Source organism: Pelodiscus sinensis, chromosome 26 (genome assembly GCF_052426305.1).
Source record: "Pelodiscus sinensis isolate ZL-2025 chromosome 26, ASM5242630v1, whole genome shotgun sequence".
Lineage (NCBI taxonomy): Eukaryota > Metazoa > Chordata > Testudines > Trionychidae > Pelodiscus > Pelodiscus sinensis.
The window spans coordinates 17,453,424-17,469,391 of record NC_143077.1 but is presented as its reverse complement, the minus strand read 5'-3'; the positions used below and the strand labels follow the sequence as shown (position 1 = coordinate 17,469,391).

Here is a 15,968-nt window from a genome sequence, read left to right as displayed (position 1 = left end):
CAGCAGTTCTAGCATGCCACCCCCTGCTCCAAATAGCAGCCAGACAACCCATGTCCCAGGGTGCTTGCTTGCAGCCCCATTTCCCTGCCCTCAGGGGATCCATTCACACAGGCTCTGTGGGACACCCTCCGACGACAAGGGCAATTGTGAGCAGCTTGAATGTGCTGGGGCCCAGGGACAGGAGAGTTTCTAGCTCCCGCACAAGGATGCTGGCAGTGGGAGAAAACAGGCATTGTATTCGGACAGGCCATTCCCTTGCAGAGATCATTAGCCACATTCCCCCTTCCCCTGCAGTGCGCAGCAGGATGGATGCCACTAGGCCTGGCACCATGGCAGACAGGTACAGCCAGTGCCAGGAACGGAGACGGGCACGGGCGGGCGGGAATGCAGGCAAGAGAAGGCACAGCCTTCCCCAAACTGCTCCTCGCCCGACTGCCTAAGGCTGGGGCCCAACCCGCCCGCCAGGGAGCAATGAGCCACCGCGCAGCAGCATGGCCGCTGCAGCTCGCCACATGGCCCGGAATAATTGGGCTGGGAGTGGGCGTGGCCTCGGGTGGAAGGGGGCGGGGTGGGGACGTGTCTTCCCCAGCTGGCCTTTCACCCGGTGCCCATGGCGATGGGGCATGTCAGTCGATGAGCCCATTGTGGGCAAAGCCCCGCTGGCTCCTGGAAACTAAACTCTGCTTCTGGTTCCCGTGCGTCGTGCCGGGAAACCTGACCCGCCTGGCCCCCAGGTGCGGAGGGAGAGTCGCCCCCTGGCTGCTGGGGCTCAGGTCTCGGCTCCTCCAGGCCTGGGCTCAGAGTGGTGCCCAGCGAGAGGCGCGGAGGTGTGCAGGGGCTGCGCCGGTCCCTGTCCTTGGGCCAAGGATGTGCCGCTGCGCCCCGGGGCGCTCCTGTTCCCAGTCAAGGAGAGGCCTCGCGGAACAGCCCCCTGCCCGCGCTGTGCTCGGGGGCGGGGGCTGCGCTCTCATGGCCTCCCACCCGACCTTTGGGTTGTGCCTCTGCAGAGAAGAGCTCGGGAGGCCCCGGTGCTGCCTCTCGCTCAGGGGCCCTTCCTGGGGGATGATGCCTGTGTGGCTCTGCTCCCCTGAGCCCTCGGAAGGGGCCTTGTTCAGTGGAGCAGCCAGGCTCCGCGTCCCCCACCAGGTCTCCTGTCTGCCAGCAAGCCCTGCGGCCCTCACTTGGCTGTCGCAAGGCCCCTCGGCGCCCCCATGCTCTGCGTCTGCAGCTCCAGGGCAGATTCACAGGGGAACTGACCAGCTGTGGTGAGTTTCCCTTTGCTGTGCCCACCCCCCCTTGCCTACACTGGCAGGAAGAGGGAGGGGCCTGGGACCTTGACCTCTGAGCCTCTAATAATCCCAGTTAATACATTGCAGAGCACGTCTGCTCCCTCCCCTGCAAACCCTCACGCTCCTTTTCCCGGGGCATTTCCCAAGGGATCTGTGCAATTCAGTCTGGTCTGCGGCGAAGCTTAGTGACTAATACCGAGTCCTCTTGGAAAATAGCACAGCGTTTAAACACCGTTATTTGTGGAGCAAGGGCTGCGTCTCCCTCTGCGCTTGGAAAGCGCCTGGCAGGTTTTGGAGGCTACTGAGATAAGAACAATGCAAAGTATTGCTATAGCCAGAGACAGAGAGTCTAGCCCCAAACAGAGACCTTGGGGCACATTTTCAAAAGTGACTTTGGAGTCTACGTGACTTGGGCATTTAAGAGCCTAAATCCCCTTGACTCTCAATAATATTTGGGATCCTACATGTCAAATTGAAGACTGGGCTTATGCTATTGTCGGATACTTTGGAAATGTTTACAGCTCGTTACAAGCCCTGCCCCCTACGGGCAGCAGCCAGCAGCTCCTAAGGATCTCAGGAGTTGTGTGTGCCCAGAACATAGGGGGAATGGGAGAGTGGCAGTGTAGCCCAATGGGTAGGGCACTGGACATGGCCTCAGGAGTCCTGGACTCTATTTCCAGCTCATTCTGCTCCTCCTCCCACCCATCGCTGGTTGCGGCGCATCGCTTTTTGGCATGGGGCCTGTCTGTGACTCTGGGTTTGTGCAGCACCTGGCACAGTGGGGCCCTGGTCTCAGCCAGTAGGAGGCTGTCATTACTAATTTCCTTGCGTGGCTCTCTTCTCCGCTCGCTTCCAGGCACAGCGCTGGCGTAACGAAAACTACGAGAGGCCTGTGGACCTGGAAGGGTCAGGGGATGACGACCCCTTTGCAGATGATGAAATCGACGATCTCTACTCGGGGTCCGGCTCGGGGTGTAAGTATAACCCCCCAGGGAGGGGATCAGACCGGAGCTGCCTGGCTGAATCCTGGAAGCTCTGCCATTTGCCTGTAAAGTGCCTAGAGAATCAAGAGTCCCCCCTAAATCATGCCCTCCCTTCCCCCAGTGGAGAATACCTGGCCTCCAGCCCCCATCGGCGGGGCACGTGCCCTCTCCCAAAAGGGATGTAAATGGTTAACTAGTGAGCACCATCCTCACTGGGGGCTGCTTGCCAGTTCTGGTTAGCCAGCAGGGGCGGGAGCAGCTCCCTGGTTGCGCGGGCAGAGGGCTGCTCCAGTCCCGCAGGGCCTGCCATAGATACGGGGCACTCCAGCCTGGCTGGAACAGCCCCTGCCCATGGCGGGCCCGGGCACGTCGCAGGCAGGGGCTGCTCTCAACATCCGAAGCAGCCCTGCCCACGGTGGTAGGGCCACTCCAGCCGCTCCCCCTTTAACCAGTTAACCAGCGACACGGCATTTTACATCCTTTGTCCGGTTACTCCCAGTCCCAAAGGACCCATCGTTCACCACATGTCCCTGGTGCCTCCGATCTCAAACCAAGGCAACACTTGCTGCCAACCCTGAGAAATGACATGAGCATTACTAACTGGGCTGAGCAGGACACCGGCACACAGACGGCTCCAGTCTGAGCGTCTCAAAGGACGAGAAGGGGGGGAGGGGTATAAGCAAGAGCTAAGTGCCCCCGGGTATGTCTTCACTACCCTCCTAGTTCGAACTACCGTTACTCCTCGTGGAATGAGGAGTAACGGTAGTTCGAACTAGGAAGCCTAGTTCGAACTACCTAGTTCATGCCCCGTGTAGCCGCGCTGCACGGGGTTCGAACCAGCGGGGTTTTAAAAATGGCGGCTCCCCGCTTATGCAAATGAAGCCCGGGAAATTCAAATCCCGGGCTTCATTTGCAAGTGCGGTATGCATACATTACCCTGCTAGTTCGAACTAGGAGGGTAGTGTAGACATACCCCCGAAGAGCTAACCCAGTCGCCTTGCGGCAGAGTCCAAGCAGCACACGGGTGCAGTTCCTCCCCCTCTGGGAGTCGTATTCCTTCCCCGAGTCCTCCCTGGTGGGACGAGGGCTCCGCTGCCTCCTCTTCATGGGGGGGGGGGGGGCCGTGCACAGTCGTTTGTCCTCTGATGTTCCACAAGGCTCATTGGGTTCCCATGGGCAGGACGTGACACCTTCCGTGTGCATTGCCGTCGCACACGGTGTCACTTTCCTTTGCTCAACACTCAGACGTTCCCTGGTGGCCTGGGACCCGGAGCACAGGGCAGGCGACAATCTTAAAGCCCGTCCTCGAGTCCAGACAGGAAGCACCGCACCTCTCTCCAGCTAATCTCCATCGCAGCAGCCTGGGGGCGGGGGCAGCCTGGCTTAGGAGCCAGCCGGGCCTAGGAGCCTTGGCACAGGCCACACCCGGCTGCCAGCGTCACAGTGCGCTCCCCCCTCCTCTCTGCGCACAGCCCCTCCGCCCCAAAGCCTGAGCCTGCCGCGCCCCTGGCCCACGTCTGTCGCTCCTGCCCGCTCCCCCGGCAGCAGCCTGCTCACGGCCTCGCTTTTGCCTCCGCTGTAGATTTCGAGCAGGAGTCCGGGATTGAGACGGCGGTGCGGCTCCGCACGGACGCCTCGGTCACGCTCCCCAGCACCCCGGCCGTGCTGCCCGTCACATCCGTGCAGCCCGTGGCCACGCCCTTTGAAGTGTTGCCTGCAGAGGAAACCACGCCAGAGCTGGTGACCAGCGCCCTGCCTATGCCCAGGGTGACAGGGGCACCAGCCATTCCCAACTGGAAAGCAACTACCAGCCGGGCCACGGCCAGCGACACGCCGCCCCCTTCCATGGCTGCTGCAAGCCCCACGGCTCCCACTGCCTCGCCAACAACCGTCCGGAGGGGCCTGCCCTCCCCCGCCACCACGATGGCCACCACGCGGGCCACCACGCTGCAAGTGCCCATCCCAGCCGCCACGGAAGCCAGCACCATCACGGAGGCAGCCACCACCCGGCTCATCCCCCCCAGCACTGCCAGGCCCAGAGCCAGGCCAACGTTGAGCACCTCCAGGCCTGCGGATGTGCCGGAGAAAAGCACCATCCTGCTGCCGCCTGTTGCTACCAGGGCACCCACAGACATACTCCAGGTATGGACAGGGGCTTCTCTAGCCTGGGTCAGTGACAGGCTGAGCCCCTCTGCCCTGCCCCGGCCGGGGAGCCCAGGCTGCGTCCGCACAGCTCTGAGCACCAGGCAAGCGGGGGGGCGCGGAGCAGATGGGGAGGGTGAAACCTACGAACATCTGAACAGCCAGACAGGGTCAGCCCAAAGGCCCATCCGGCCCAGTGTCCCCTCTGCCCACAGGGGCCACTGCCAGGGGGAGTGAACACAGCAGGGAATCGTCACATGCTCCCTCCCCTCTTGCCCAGTCCCAGAGGCCTGGGACCCCATCCCTGCCCAGCCTGGCTACTAGCCACCGATGGCCCTTCCTTCGGGAACTCGTCCCGCTCATTTCCCGCTTGGAGAAGAGCCACAAAACACCAGGAGGGTCAAAGGTCAGGATGCAAGAGACCCCTGAGTGGGGCCAGGCTGGGCCACAGGCGGGGGGTGCAGAGCTCCTGGGGCCCCGGCGGCAGGGCCTGCGGGTGGGAGACGGGGCGAGGGGGGGCAGGCGGCACCACAGAGCCAGTTCTGGGGGGAACTGGCTTTTAAGCTGGCTCCCCCCCAGCACCGACTCCTGCCTCCCCTCTGTGGAAGAGGCAGCAAGGGTGGGGATAGGGTGGGAGGGGGGTGCAAGTCGTCACCTAGATCAGTGGTTCCCAACCTTTTCAACCCCAGGGACCAGCAAACCCATTCACAAACTTTCCCCTGGCTGCCGGGCCACCGTGGTTCGGGGAGCTGGAGTACACCGCTCTCGCCACGGCCTGCCCCGCCTCTCAGCCAACCAGCGCCGAGCGGGGGCGGGATCTCTTCCAATCACAGGGAGTTGCTCCCGGGAGCTGGCGGGCAGGCTGGCCTGCAGGGATCAGGCCCACAGGGAGCTGGCGGGCAGGCTGGCCTGCAGGGATCAGGCCCACAGGGAGCTGGCGGGCAGGCTGGCCTGCAGGGATCGGGCCCACAGGGAGCTGGCGGGCAGGCTGGCCTGCAGGGATCGGGCCCACGGGGAGCTGGCGGGCAGGCTGGCCTGCAGGGATCGGGCCCACAGGGAGCTGGCGGGCAGGCTGGCCTGCAGGGATCGGGCCCACAGGGAGCTGGCGGGCAGGCTGGCCTGCAGGGATCGGGCCCACAGGGAGCTGGCGGGCAGGCTGGCCTGCAGGGATCGGGCCCACAGGGAGCTGGCGGGCAGGCTGGCCTGCCTATCATTCCCTTGTCAACACCGAATCTCCACTGAACGAGACGCGTAAGGGAATTCAAAGGGAGAGTTTCTCCCGCAGTGGAGACCCCATGGTAACCCGGCGTGAGGTATGTCAGCTCCAGGGACAGTGACGCGTCGCTGGAGTTGTGTAAATTAGGTTGACGTGGTTCCATAGTGCAGCCCTGCCCTCAGTGTCTGCGTTTCAGCGTTTTTTCCTCCTTGTTACTCAGTTACTTTGGCAAGTTGGAGAAACTGCAAAAAATTACAGGGGAAAAAAAGGGGGAGGGAAGGAACCAGGGGCATTAATCATTGTGTTGTACTCAGTGGCAGCAAGGAAAATAGGGGGTTTCAGAAAAAAATATTTTGTGTTTAACCCAGAAAAATGGCTGATTTGGAAGCCCGGGATAAGGAAACACTTTCGGATCTTTTGCACCAAATTGTCTTTCCATTTTTGATCAGCTCTTGGCCTCAGTGGGGAGAGGCCAGGAAGTCAGGTGCTGAAATTCCAAGTGTTCTGGAGGAGCCGGGGCCAAGATTTCAGTCTGGTCCATGAGCTGTTGGCAGGATCCAGGGCCCGATGTCGGCCGGGGTTCGAGCAGCTCTAAAACGGTCCAGGGCCTGGGGGCTCCAAGGGGCGAGGTTGGATTCAGGCCCCTCTGGTTTGAAGGGCTGGGTGCGTGTTGTTCTAATGCTCCCTGTGATCTGGCGGGACGTTTCCAGGGCGCTGTACGATGGGCCAGACTGACCAAGCTACCCACCTGTAGCCCCAGCCCTCCCATCTCAGGCTGCCCCAGGTCTCTCGCCGCCGTGGATGGGGTTGGACTCGAGCTCTGGCTGGGGAAGACAGAGGGAGGCTCAGAGCAGGCCTGCCTCACTGCTTCTCCCCAGGCCTTTGGATGACTGGCTTCTCTTCTCCTCTGCCTCGTTCCCTCCCCAGACAGAGCCGCTGGACGGGATCATGCCCACCGCCCTCGACAACGAGCTGGAGGTTCCCGTCAGCGGAGGGCCCAGCGGGGACTTTGAAATCCGCGAGGAGGGAGACACGACGCGGCCGGAGCTCAATAACGAAGTGATCCCCGCGGCCACGCCGGCAGCAGGGCCGGGGCTGGGGAAGAACGCCGAGCCCGGCCTCATAGACAATACGATAGACTCCGGGAACTCGGCTGCGCAGCTCCCCCAGAAAAACATCCTGGAGAGGAAAGAAGTGCTAATAGGTGAGGCCTGAACTGGCTGGGGACGGACTTCTCCAGCCGGGTGGAGGGGGGCCGCGGACAGGGCGGGCCCTGAGGCAGAAGGGGCGGGACTGTAGCTAGTCTCCACGGTCAGCCATTCAGTGCTGCTTGCCTGCGTGGCCGGGTCCCTGAGGTGACCCAAAGGGCCTGAGGCTCCCGTAGCCGCTGGGAACCCCAGGCTCTTTTAACCCCCCAGGCTCCGAGGGAGCTGCCCCCCGCCCCCGCCTGTCCGCGCTCCTGGCCTTGAGGCCCTGGTGCAATGAAAGGCACTGGGACTTGCAGGGCAGTCTCCTGGGAGTGTGGAAGTTGTAGAATTCCCCGAGTGACACCTCCCCGCCATGAGCTCCAGGCAGGTGACTGGGAGGAGGGGGGCCCAAAGGGAGGTAGGCCAAATTATTATTGTTACATCTCTGATGGGAGTTTCCTGGGTGATTGCTGGAGGCCGGGGGCCGCAGTGCTGTGGGCCCCCCTGCTGGATTCAGTCCTGCTCTCTGACCAGGGATGTTAACTATCAGTTAATTAAACAGGCGATGAATCCCATGAATTCTTATGGGTTAGTCGACTGTTCTATAGTCCCCGGGGAGGGGGCCGGCAGCCAGCGAGCTGCCCTGCTGCCTCTGTACAGCGCGGGGCGCCAGGCGGGAGCTGGGCCACGAGGGGAGCCAGTTTAAAAACCAGCTCCCCTCACGGACCAGCCGCCTGTCACCCGGCGCTGCTGCCTCTGATAAAGAAGCAGCCGCGCGGGGAGGCAGCAGCCCCTGTCTAGGGCTGGAACTGGTGAGGGCTGCCTGCCCGCCCGGCTCCTAATACACTTCAAATGCAGAGCCATAGCGGGGCCAGGTCCTGGACCTGTTGCGAGCCAGGACCGAGCTGGGCTGAAAAATTCCCTGGCAGGGGAGGGGGAGGGAAATGCGTGTGGTCTAGAGCATTAACCTACAGGCTTGTGCTTATCGGGTACCCGGTTAATCGACTGCACGATTCCCTCCCTGTCTCTGACGGTGCCTTCCTGTGCTCTCCGCTGCAGCCGTCATCGTGGGTGGCGTGGTCGGGGCTCTCTTTGCCGCCTTTCTGGTCATGCTGCTCATCTACCGGATGAAGAAGAAGGACGAGGGGAGCTACACGCTGGAGGAGCCAAAGCAGGCGAACGTCACGTACCAAAAGCCCGACAAGCAGGAGGAGTTCTATGCATAAAACGAGCCCAGAGTGCCTCTCTCTCTCAGTGTCACTCCGTTTCTGGTTCAATCCCTCCTCCTCCCCCTCCCCATCCAGTCTCGCTCGCTCCCTTTCTCAAGGCACTGGGAGTCGAACAAGCAAATACGATAATAAGAAACAAAATCTTCAGTTAAAAAAAGACAAATCAGAGTGTCACCGACTTGAAACAAAGACTGTCACCGTTCTCCAGCGGACATGGAGTTTGCAGGGGACAGCGAGTGTGAGGAGCCAATGGGCAGCCACCTTTCAGTGCCTGTGTGATGCTTGGGTGGTCATTCTGCTGACGATGGCTGGAGTTTCCTGGGTTTACCAAACAACAGGACTGACTGAGATCTAAACACCTGTTACCAGAATGGGGGGCGGGGGGCGGGATGAGTTTCTCTGTTGGCAGGGTGGGGGGTTGGTTTCGTACCAGGAATTGCTGCTCCGTCGCTCTGTGTGGAGAGGTTGTGACTGTCAAATACAATTTCAAGCCTTGAAAAAGCACAATGAGCTGAACCATCCAATGCTCCAGTTTGCTCTCGGAATGAAAAATGGCCGGAGGGCTGGGCTGAGCTTTGAGATCACCTCGCCGCTGCGGGGAGCCGCGTTTTGCAGTCGTGTGGCGCTCCCCTTCTGACACCGCTTCACGTCATCGCATTGCTGTGCACAGCCAGAGACCTGCAATGTCTAGTAACCATGTTCTGGGGCTAGCAAGGGGCTGGGTTCAAAGGGACCTCGCTTTTGCTGGGTTTTCACTGTGACAAATAAAACTCGGCCTGCGCAGTATTCCTTGCTCTTTGCAGACAACCACACTGATGTTTTAAAGGGAATTGGGACCTTTTTTGGGGGGGCGGGGGATTGACAAAACCAAGAACAAAAGGCTAAGAGCTCTTCTGGGTTCCTTTGAATGTGATAATATTTCACAAACCTCATCAAGTGAAAATGAAGAATTGAAGCTCCCGGAGGAGTGATAGCCCTTCTCCTCAGAAGCTGGTTGGTGATGGCTCCTGTCAAATTGCAGGGTCCCTGGGAAATTAAGAAACACTAGGAAGCAATGGTAGCTTTCGAGAGCTGCAGCAGGTCAGTCTTGCTCCAAGACACATCGTTTGTTCAATCCACGATTGATGTGTTTCCATCTTTTCGTTTTAAAACTCCTGTCTGGCCCTTGCAGCCCTGTGCTGGGCCTGGTGGACTCCCAATGAGTTTTGGACCCGGTTTGCGTGGGAGCCAGAAAGGAAAACGGACTGAAAGCAGCCATGAAACTGACTCACGGGTTTGTAATCCTCGGAGGTGCGGTTAAGCTGGGAAGGGAGTTAGTGGCACGAGGGCCCGATCGGGCAGTGTCTTTGGCCAGACACTGAGCTGGCTGGCTTGGGGAATCGAGAAGGCTGCTAATGAGATTTGTAAAAAGCTGGTTTTGATCCTGGCCACGTCTCTGAGGCCCTGATTTTGCTTGTGTGAGTTTAAAGCAGTCGATGTGCCTGTGCCATTGCCCCGGCTCATCGTCTGCCGTCAGCCCTTCCAGTGGCTGGCTCGTGGGAGTGGGGGGTACCAGGATGCTTGTGGCTCTGTGCTCACACGGGCATTGGCACTGACGTGCTTAGGTCAGCCCTGTAAATAACTAACCCAAAGGTGTGTCGCCCAGGGGTCAGCGAGGGCACACACGTGATCGGGAAGAGGGTGCGCCCGGCATTCACAGCTGGCTGAGGCCAAGGACCTGCGGGCAACGCTGGGGGCGTTCGGCTCATGGAGCCAGCAAAGCTTTCGGCCCAGCCCGGAGAGCAAAGCGGCTCTGTGGGCAGGTGGGAGAGGAGAAGGTCCGGCAGTACCAGTGGGTGTCTGGTGAAAGGCACAAGAAGGAGCCTGTGGTGATGTCACACCAGCGCATTTGCACGGCTGGCCGCAGAATTACTCCTGAGGGGTCCTGGCACGACTGATGGCAGAACCAGGCTGCCAGTCCGGAAAGGGCCCGTCGAGGGCTGCTGGGAGCTCACAGCCAAATGTTTGAAAGTTTGGTGCCAGTCTGGATGGAGGCCCGTTTTCCCCCATCAGTCTCAGGCTGAGCCATTTCCAAAGGGACTTGGACTTTGAGTGTCTTTATTTACAGGTGCAGTATCGAGACCTTCGAGGGGGTCTGATTCTCAGGGGTGGACGTGCAGCACTGTCTGAAAACCAAGCCCTTAAAGTGTTTCAATTTCAGGCATCCCAAAACCTGAGGCAACCAACCAGCATCAGTCCCTTTGAAAGACACGGTCCTAAGCTTTTGAGTCTATATTGGAGCCTCCACGCTTAGTCTTTTAAATTTTGCTTTTCTCAGCTTCCTCATTAATCTGCTCCGTTCTGGTTTTCCTTAATAGTCTGAAGTGCTGTAATACAACTTTTTTTTTCTTATTATCCACTTAAGATTAGAGCCCTCCGCTGGTATTAAGTTGTAATCCCAATACTTAAATCTTGTCCAGGTCGGAAGTGAGTAGCAATCTCTAAATGTGACGGTTGGAGCAGGCTGAGAAATCTAAAATAGTGGAAAGGAAAAAAGGAAAAAAACGCAGAGTCTCGATTTATTGTCCGGTGGCCGCTGCCCCCGCGCTCTGTGTCGCTCCGGGACTGGAAAGCAGATGGGAACTCAAGGAGATTTTATATCTTGCTTTGTAGCACCCCGTTTCTTAGCCAGCCATTCCCCGATCACCCTCCAGCTCTCAGCGACCCAGCAGCGAAAGGCTAGATGGGACAATCAGCAGCCAGGAAGACGCATCCCAGATCTCTGCTGTCTTGTCTTCTGTGCATAGGCCAGAGGACTGCAAACAGCAATACCTGACTGGGGCTCCCTGTTGGAGGAGAGCGCTGCCAATGATCAAATACTCCCTCAGCCCGTCAGAGTCCCGGGAACGACTCCTGCTGATTTCAGTGGGGGAGGGGGGAGGCTTGTGGACTCAAACCCCATTGGAAGTCAGGGAGAACTGGGGAGTTGACTCTGTTGGTGCTTTTGAAAACCCGGCTCTCAACACACGAAGAAACAAGAGTTTTTCCTGGGGCTCCCCAGGCTTTGCTGGGACTCCTGGTGTGAACCTTGCTCATTCAGAGAGTCACGGGACCCTAGGGCTGGAGGAGACCTCAGGAGTCGTCGAGTCCAGCCCCTGCCCAAACCCCAACTAAACCATCCCAGCCAGGGCTGTGTCAAGCCGAGACATAAAACCTCTAGGGATGGAGACTCCATCCCCTCCGTAGAGGACCCATCCCAGTGCTCCCCCCCCTCCTTGGGAAATAGTTTTTTCCTAATATTCAACCTAGACTCCCGCACTGTAACTTGAGACCATTGCTCCTGGGTCTCTCGTCTGCCGCCACTGAGAGCAGCCTCTCTCCATCCTCTTTGGAACCTCCCTTCAGGAAGTTGAAGGCTGCTCTCAAATCCCCCCTCGCTCTTCTGCAGACTAAACAAACCCAAATCCCTCAGCCTCTCCTCGTAGGTCATGCGCTCCAGCCCCCTCATCATTTTGGTCGCCCTCTGCTGGACCCTCTCCAATGCGTCCACATCCTTTCTGTAGTAGGGGACCCAGAACTTGACCCAATACTCCTGCTGTGGCCTTACCAGAGCCAAATCAAGGGGAATAATCACTTCCCTAGATCTGCTGGCAATGCTCCTCCTAATGCACCACAATATGCCATTCGCCTTCTTGGCTACCAGGGCACACTGGTGACTCATATCCAGCTTCTCATCCACTGTGACCCCAGGTCCTTCTCTGCCAAACTGCTGCTTAGCCAGTCGGTCCCCAGCCTGTAACAATCCTTGGGATTCTTCCCTCCCAAGGGCAGGACTCTGCACTTGTCCTTGTTCAACCTCATCAGATTCCTTTTGGCTCAATCCTCTAATTTGTCTAGCTCACTCTGGACCCTCTTTCTACCTTCCAACATATCAACCTCTCTCCCTAGCTTAGGGTGCATCTACACAGCACCCTTAATTCAAAATAAGCTACACAATTTGTGCTATGCAAATGGAGTAGCTTATTTCAATGCTATTTCGAAATAGCTTATTTCAGAATTTGATGCTGTCTACACAATGCCAAATTTTGAAATACCTCACCAATCCAAAATTCCCCTTAACCCTCGTGTAATGGGGGTTACCAGGATGTAGGAATAAGCTGCTTCAATAGATGTGGAATAGCTATTTCAAGATACTTCCAGTATCCCAAAATAGCTCTGCAGTGTAGACGTACTGTTAATGTCATCTGCGAACTTGCTGAGGGTGCAATCCATCCCATCACCCAGGTCATTAATAAAGATGTTGAACTAAACTGGCCCCAGGACCGATCTTTGAGGCACCGACTGCGAACCCGATATCCAGCTGTTGATCACTACCCGTTGGGCCGGACAGTCTAGCCAGCTTTCTATCCACCCTACAGTCCACTTATCTAATCCATCCTTCTGTAACTTGCTGGCAAGAATTCTATGCGAGACTATATTGTAACTTTGCCAAAGCCAAGCCACTGACTTCCCCGTGTGCACAGAGCCAGGTACCGCGTCATAGGAGGCAATCAGGTTAGTCAGGCAGCACTTGCCCTTGGTGAATCCATGCTGACTGTTCCTGGTCACTTTCCCCTGTCTGTCATCCTGTTTGAGAGGAACCCTGCCTGGGGGATTTTCTTCTGTCAGGTGTCAGTCAAAGGCTGGTTGCTGCTGGTGCATGGTGGCAGTGCAGGTATTTGTTCTGGCTTTTGGCTTAACTCCAGCTAACCAATGGGCCGCCAGGTGGGACATAGAATCGTTTCCCAGGTGCAGGAGCAGTGGCTGGTAGGGATCCCTTTTTGGGGAGCCCACAGGCTAAGGGGATGCTCAATCTTTAACTGCTGGAATCGGAGCTGAGCTGACAAGGCGCCAGCCACAGAGGAATCCTTCTCCCTGCCCCGCAGCTGTATTGGCTCAGCCAAGGCTCCCTCAGAGCCGGTGTCACTAGCTCCCCTCGCCTCCTGCTGGCGCGCGAGGCGGGCAGCACGTCGGACGATCACGTGGCCCTGATCTAGTACGTCAGAGTAACTTTCCACACCGACCGTCTGCTGCCTGGCTGTGAGCAGAGCCTGAGGTGACTGGGCAGAAGGGCTGATACAGAGACAGGCTCAACTCACACCCCTCCACTTTGCAGGGGTTTTGATTCTGGATCCGCTTGAGCAGATGAGCCCGTGAGTGCCCCAAGTCGAGGGCGCGCACCTGGGCTTGGGGACACTCCGAATCGGCCGCCCTTCCCACGCTGCTTTGGTAACGAGCCGCGAGCTAGGGAGGCAACGTCCGATGATGGCACCGCAGCATCTGGGGCCAGCTGCGCCGCTGGTGACAGTGGGCCCAGCTCCATTGCGGTTGCACCCTCTGCGCCGCCTCTGGCTGGGCGTCTGGCACGGTCCCGTTCCTTTGGAAATGTTGCCTGCACTCCCCTCCCCATCCCTTCCCTCACGCGGTGGCAAAGCCCCATGGGAAACACGGGGAGAACCGGGGCTCAGGTGAGCTGAGAGCTTGGCCCAAATGTCTGAGCCTTCGCTAGCCCCGAGACAGCCGGGAAGTGATGGAGATCGGTCCAGTGTTCACTAGTCTTGCTGGCCTCGCCCTCTGGGCAGACTGATCTCAGTGACCCCCGTGTCTGAAGCGATTTACACCAGCGTAAACGAGCAGAATCTGGACCAGAGTTGTTAATGGGCCCTGCTGCCAACTGCAGTTTCCTTGCCATTGACAGCACCACGCTCTGCTCTTCTGCTGAACGACAAAGGCCCCGTCTCTCCCAGCCTTGCTCAGTGTGAGCCGGGAGCTTTTGCTCCTAAGATGCATAATTCAAAGGTAGCTAATCTCGAGCCGGAATCTCCCCTCGCACACGGAGCCTCTGCGCCACTTCAAGTGGTCAGTCACATGGAACGGGTAAGAATGAAAAGGGATTTTTTCCTCCTATTATTATAAAGGTCCATCGGCGGCAGCGCGTTCTGGGCTGCCAGGCATTGCAAGGCTTTTGGCTCTGAAACATTGATCAGAATAGCCGGGTCTTGTTAGGCACAGAGCCAGCGGCTCTGCAGTCCTGAGCAGATAAAAATCCGTCCCACTGTGTGGAGGGAAGAGCAAGCAGGCGGGAGGGCCACACTCTTGGAAGTGCATAAGAGCGGCCAGGCTGGGTCAGGCCAAAGGTCCAGCTAGCCCAGGCTCCTGTCTGCCGACTGGCCATGCCAGGCGCCCCAGAGGGAGGGAGCAGCATGAAGTCATCGAACAACCCCCCCTCTTGCCCATTCTGACAAGCAGAGGCTGGGGCACCATTCCTGCCCACCCTGGCTCATGGCCACTGAGGGACCTGCCCAGTGTCCCTGCACCCTGGCCACCAGCACTGGCCAGTCAGAGGCTGAGGGCTCCCTGCAGGCGCTGACTGACTGGGCAGGGCTGATGAATCGTCCGGGAAGCTGGGCTGCCCGGCAGCATGGAGGGACACTGGCCCTACCCTCCATGCATAGATATGTATGTGGGGATAACTGTGTATGTCAATTCAACGTGTGTCTGGGTGCCCCACAGCTGTAATCCAAGCTCTCTGTGTAAATTAAGAGTGAGGCAGCTGTGGGTGGCTTCATAGATTGAAGATGCTAAATTCTGTAGAGACTTTGGACCATCTCCTCATCTGCGGGAATCAGTTCATATCACCTGAGGGTCTGGCCCCTGGTTCCTGTCTTGTCTCTCTCAGCAAGGGCCGGAGCCAAAGCCTGGAGACTTGGTGGAAAGACTCCCATTGACTTGGGCGGGTTTTGTACCAGGGACCCAGAGGCAACCCAACACCTAATGCCCAGTGACTGTGTTTGGCCATTCAGAGCCATTTTCAGGGGCTTTGCTTTTGTTGGCTTCTCCTTTTCTCCATGCCCTTTCCCCAGTGCAGACATAGTGGAAGACCAGTCAGATAAATGTAGAGAGAGCTTTCATTGGCCTCTCCTCTCAGTTATTCCCTTCTGAGCCCAAGCATCTTGAACCTTCAGGTCAGACGATATCCTAAATATCTACCGAAAAGTCTGGATTGGCCCCGTTTGGAAGTTTTGCATTAGGAAAACTCAACACAGAAGATTGGCGGGAGTTGCCCACAATTTTTAAGAACCTGCTACCAGGTCTCACTCAAGGATACCAGTGACTTTCTGAGCATAAACCACGTCTGTTTTGGCTCCCAGAGGTCTAAGTCATAAAAAGTCCAGTTGACAATCAAACCAGATGAAAACAAAAAAAGATGACTAGAGATCTCTCCACACTGTTTGGTAAAAACTGCTTTTAAAACTCACTTATGAAGCAACATACTTATCTACCACATTCAACACCCCATCTCCAGGATAAAATGCCACCCATTGGTTATTCTGTAAATAAAGACAAAGAACTTGTACACATTTAAAAAGAAAACTATTGATATATATCCAAAAATACCCCATCTCTTTCCAGAAGATTTAAATAATAAATCCTCTTCAACTTCCTTTTTGGGGCTGATTAAAAAACCCAACTAGGAGAATGAAAAATCTTTGGCAGTTGAAATTATAGTGTTTTACTATTCAACAACTAGGGGAGGAAAAATGCATGTAAATATTTTTAATAGGAAACATATCTTAAACCGAACTTTTTTTGTATGTACATAACTCTTCTAGAGTTTAGTACTTAAATTGCTTCATAGTGTCTGTTAAAAACAAAAATAAAATAAAATAAATAAAAATGTTTGTTAATTGTTTTGTTCTGACTCAATGGCCAAAACTTTAAAAAATAAAATAATAATAACAATAAAAAAGACTATAAAAATAATCTTTGCCAATGGATCTAGCACTGTAATGGTACTGTCTATTTTTTTTAATAATTTCTGTGCTGTGCCCATTTATAAAGGAAAAATAAAATCATTTAAACATTGATTGCTGGGCGCTTTGTGTTCTGTTTCTTTTTTCTGG

The 15,968-nt window shown here is 56.8% G+C and overlaps 1 protein-coding gene across 1 annotated transcript in view; it reads left to right on the top strand.

Annotated features, from left to right (window-relative positions):
- Positions 1-8,832, top strand: part of SDC3 (syndecan 3) — a 149,092-nt gene extending 140,260 nt beyond the window's left edge. The window contains exons 2-5 of the mRNA XM_075908989.2: positions 2,146-2,263; positions 3,855-4,414; positions 6,558-6,834; positions 7,877-8,832. Of these exons, the coding sequence (XP_075765104.2) occupies positions 2,146-2,263; positions 3,855-4,414; positions 6,558-6,834; positions 7,877-8,043 (1,122 nt within the window). The 3' untranslated portion in view covers positions 8,044-8,832. The remainder of the gene's footprint in view (positions 1-2,145; positions 2,264-3,854; positions 4,415-6,557; positions 6,835-7,876) is intronic.
- The last annotated feature ends 7,136 nt before the right edge of the window (positions 8,833-15,968 follow it).